The sequence below is a fragment of the Cygnus atratus genome, chromosome 16 (genome assembly GCF_013377495.2).
Source record: "Cygnus atratus isolate AKBS03 ecotype Queensland, Australia chromosome 16, CAtr_DNAZoo_HiC_assembly, whole genome shotgun sequence".
Classification (NCBI taxonomy): Eukaryota; Metazoa; Chordata; class Aves; order Anseriformes; family Anatidae; genus Cygnus; species Cygnus atratus.
In genome coordinates this window covers 1249626-1253729 of record NC_066377.1, presented here as the reverse complement: position 1 = coordinate 1253729, position 4104 = coordinate 1249626, and the positions used below count along the sequence as shown (strand labels likewise).

General features: G+C 69.8%; 1 protein-coding gene across 1 annotated transcript; it reads right to left on the bottom strand.

Annotated features, from left to right (window-relative positions):
* Positions 1-1450: 1450 nt before the first annotated feature.
* On the bottom strand, positions 1451-3399 carry FAM110A (family with sequence similarity 110 member A). The gene has a single exon (XM_035567113.2). It carries the CDS (start codon positions 3216-3218, stop codon positions 2193-2195), a length of 1026 nt encoding a protein of 341 aa, XP_035423006.1. The 5' UTR covers positions 3219-3399; the 3' UTR covers positions 1451-2192.
* Positions 3400-4104: the final 705 nt, after the last annotated feature.

Sequence of the window (4104 nt, the reverse complement as noted above, 5' to 3'; positions counted from 1 at the left end):
CACACACGTGTACTCATGCACACGTGAGCACACGGGGCTGGGGCTGGCTGCACAGGACCCCAGAACCAAACCAAGGCTGAGAGAGGGCAGCAGCACCCAGGGGGCACAACAGGGGTGCTCAGCCCCTCTCCCCAGCAGAGGGTCGGCTGCGGGGGGGCTTCTCCTTGGCAGCAGCAGGTAAATTTAGCTCAAGCCCTGGGACACGCCGGGCCGAGGAATTCGGCAGCACAGCCGGTCCCAGCCGGCATCAGCCGGGAGCGGGGACGCGGCTCCCGCAGAGCTTCCCTGGGGGTGCAGCCCCGTGTCCGGCTCCCTGGGGAGCCACCAGCACCCCGAGCACCATCATTACAGGATCCCGTGGGTGCGCGCTGCCTCCCGAGTTGGCCGCCCTGACTCACCGGCCACATCCTGTCCCCAAATCCCTGGGTGTCAGCGGGGCCCTGGGTGGGGGCCCCCAGACCTGCCCAGGCTCTTTTAGGGAGCCGAGCGGGTTCTGCGTGTGGGGTGGGGGCTCTGGGCGGCCGGGCACCATGCAGGGAGTGGGGCTGGGCTGGGAGCTGCTTCAGCCCTGCTGCCACGTGCTGCGCGGAGCACAAATCCCCCTTCCTCCCTGCTCTGTGCCAGGGTTTGCTCCTCCGGCTGCGAGCATCCCAAACCCTCCTGCACCCTCTGTGCCCCCAGTGCGAGCACCGGTGCCCTTGGTGCCCCTTTCCCCAGCAGCCCACGTGGGCCAGGTTTGCACAGCACCAGGGGCACCTCCTGCCTTTCCCCTTGCAAGGAAACTGGGGCTGCAGGAGCCCGCAGCCGCGCGAGGCTGCCCGGGGAGAACACACGGGCGCTTTCATCTTCAAAGCGCTCCCTGCACCGGCTTTCATCCCTGCACCTCCCCAGTGCCTGGGAGGTCTCTGCTATCGCCTCCTCATCTCGCAGCCCCGGAGCAGCGAGGACACGGCCAAGCTCCGAGGCGCTTTGCTGGAGCGGGCGCGAAGGCAGCGCCCGGCAGGGCCGCGCGGTTGGCGCGGCGCTGGCTGCGGTGCCGAGGGGAATCCCGCGGCCAGGCTCTGCCGGGACCTGCCAGACCCAAACACCGCCCCGCCGCGCCCTCCGGGCCCCGCGCTGGCATGGCACGGCACGGCACGGCACGGCACGGCATGCACGCTGCCTGGCACCCATTGGCTCCGCACCGCCAGGGCCAGAGGCAGCGCCCCTCACGTTGGCAACACCAGGAGAGGTTTGCAGGGAAGGGGCCCTTTTTGACCCTCTCCTCCCCGGTCCCCAGCACTCAGGGGATGCCCAAACGCAGGCGCTGCTTCAGCTCCAAGGCCCAGCCCCTCTCTTGGCCTCTGCCCGGGTAATTCCCGTGAAGGCGCCCTGCCAGGGCCCTCAGGCAGCAGCGGGGATGTCCTTCCCCACCACATCCAGAGACAGCCACACACGGGGCATCCAAAGCAGAGAAATTTAATAAAACCTTCTCCATTATTATCACTTTTTTTTTTTTTCTTTTACAGATCACACATCAGGAAAAACAGTAGAAATGAGGAAGAGACTGATAAAACCATCTTCATAAATAACAGGGCACAGCATGCCTGGGCTTTCCTGCTGACAAACAAAAAGGGAGACACAAACGCACGCACACGCACACACACAGAGGCCTGGGCTGCTCCAAGGGGAGCTCAGTTCTGGCCTCCCTGGCAGAGCACCCAGCTCCTCCAGGACATTAGGATGGGGGCCACCAGTGACCGCCCCCCAGCTGCGGCTGCATCCTCACCCCCTGGCCACATGCAAGGACCCCCGACGTGCCCCCCAGGGTGCCCATGCACTCCTGCAAGCTGGGACCCCTGGAAGCAGCCGGGATGCCCCCTCTGTGCAGGTGGGACTGGCCGTGCACCCCACAGCCCAGCCAGCAGGATGCCAGCAGGCACAGCCATGTCCCCAGCCCTCCGCGGGCTGACGGGCACCTGGGTGCTGGCTTCGGGGCCCTACAGAGCCAGCTCCCTCGCGAGGCAAAGCACTCCCCGGGAGGACGCGCGGCTGCTGCACCCGAGCCCTGCAGCTGTAACGCAGGGCAGCAGGGACGAGGCACGGTGCCTGAGTCCGAGGGTCCGAGATGTCCCCACCGCTCCGGGGGGCACGGTCTGCCCAGCGCCTCCTCCCTGTCCGGCATCGGCACCGTGCGCTGGCACGCAGCGGTGCTACACGTTGGAGACCTGCTGGGGCTCGCGGGCCTGGCGCAGCCCGTAGAGCCACTTGATAACGCGGGCGTTGCGCTCCACCACGGAGATGCCGTAGGGCATGCGCTCGGCCGGCCGGCCCTCCGGCGTGGCCGCGCTGCGGGGCGAGCGGCCGCCCTCCGAGCTGGCCGTGCTGACGCTGTGAAACTTGACGGACACGATGTCGGAGCTGGCGCGGGCGAAGTGCTCCGCGCCCATGTCCCGCACCTCCTCCGGGTCCAGGCCGCAGTAGTTGAAGAAGCGCTCCAGGTCGGCGGTGGCCCGCGAGAAGCGGTCGCTCAGGTCCGACTTGGAGCGGTGCAGCAGGGTTTGCCGGCGGGCGCTCTCGGGGCGGCTGGGCGAGCTCAGCGCCGGCGCCGCAGGCAGCCTGCCTGGGGCGGGTGACAAGGACACCGGCGTCACCTGGCCGGCGGGGGACACCCTGGCGGGCAGAGCCCCGCAGGGCCGCACGTCCACCCTGCGCACGGCCACGGTGCCGGAGGGCTTGGGGGCGGCGGGGCTCTCCGGTGCCTTGCCAGCCCCCTCCGCCCCGGCGCCCGGCGCCTCCGCCTTGCACTGCCACTCCCGGCCCCGCGGGCTCTCCGCCTTGGGGAAGGGGCTGTCGCAGATGTTGATGAGGTTGTTGAGGATCTCCAGGTTGAGGGAGGTCTTCGTCCCGCCGGCCTCCGAACGGCGTGGTCCCGGCGGCGTCTTACGGCTCGGGGTGAGCATGGCCCGGCGCACGCCCGGAGCGAAGAGGGGCTGCTTGAGCAGCGGCGGCTTCACCGGCTCCTGCTTGGTGCTGGCGACCTGCTGGCTCTTCACGTACTTGGCCTTGTCGGCCTCCAGCCTCTCCACGGCGCTGGGTTTCCGCGCGCCCGGCTCCACGCGCCGTCGGAAATACTCGGGGCCCTTGTTGAGGATGCGGATGGGCATGGCCGAGGTGAAGGGCGCCGTCACCGCCGCCCCCTTCATGGCATCGCCGGCGTTCAGCGCCTCGACGGGCATCGTCCGGGCGGGCGGCGGGGCGCGGGGGGCGCGGGGGGCACGCGCCGCGGGCTGCAAGGAAGGGACCAGGGTGAGGGGTGTCGGTGGGGCGGCGGGCGCTGCCTGCCCACGCCCGGGGCCCCGCGGGCAGACAAAGGCCCGAGCGGCTGCGCGGGGCTGTGCGGTGCCGCGCTGTCTGCTCCGGCTGCGCCGAGCTTCCTATTTCAAGGCAGGGACCACGCCTCCGGCAGCCGTCCCCGAAACGGAGCCCGGCCAATCCGCGGAGCAAAGCCTGCTTCAAACGGCACCAAGGCCAATGGGGCCGCGGGGAGGGCACCCCGACATCGGCACACGGGGAGCCCCGGAAGGGAGCACGGGGGTGAAGCGGCTGCGGACCCTCGGCGATGGCCGTGCTGGGGTGCATCACCGTGCCGGGGGGGCACCGCCGGCCCCGTGCGCCCACCACCCCACCGGGCTGGGAAACTGGGGGTCCCCGCTCTTTGCAGCTCCCCCGGTGCTCAGCCCCCTTGCAGGTTTAGTGCAGAGCCCCTCTGCCTGCAGCTTGCCCCCCCCCCCCCCATCTCCTTTTGGAGAGGGGTGCCGTGAGGAGCAAGGAGACCTGGGGGGGGGGAGAGCAGACCCCCCCTGCCTTCCCCCCCCCCCCCAACCCCCCTCTGCTATCTGCAGCAGTGGATGGGGAACGAGGGCAGTGCATGGGGGTCCTGGGACACAGCACACTGGTGCTGGGCTGCTCCCAAGCATCATGCTTCCACCGTGAGCCCCCCCACAAAAGCCCAGGGGGGTTCCCAGCCATGTTTCCCCTGCCAGCAGCCGTGCTGGAGGCCCGTGAACCCCGCACCCTTGGGAGCCCGCCAGCCACAGCAAGCACCCGCCTGCCCCAACGGTC

Bases quoted from the DNA above. Each gene is read 5' to 3' on its own strand.
- FAM110A (XM_035567113.2), bottom strand. From the start codon at position 3,218: ATGCCCGTCGAGGCGCTGAACGCCGGCGATGCCATGAAGGGGGCGGCG.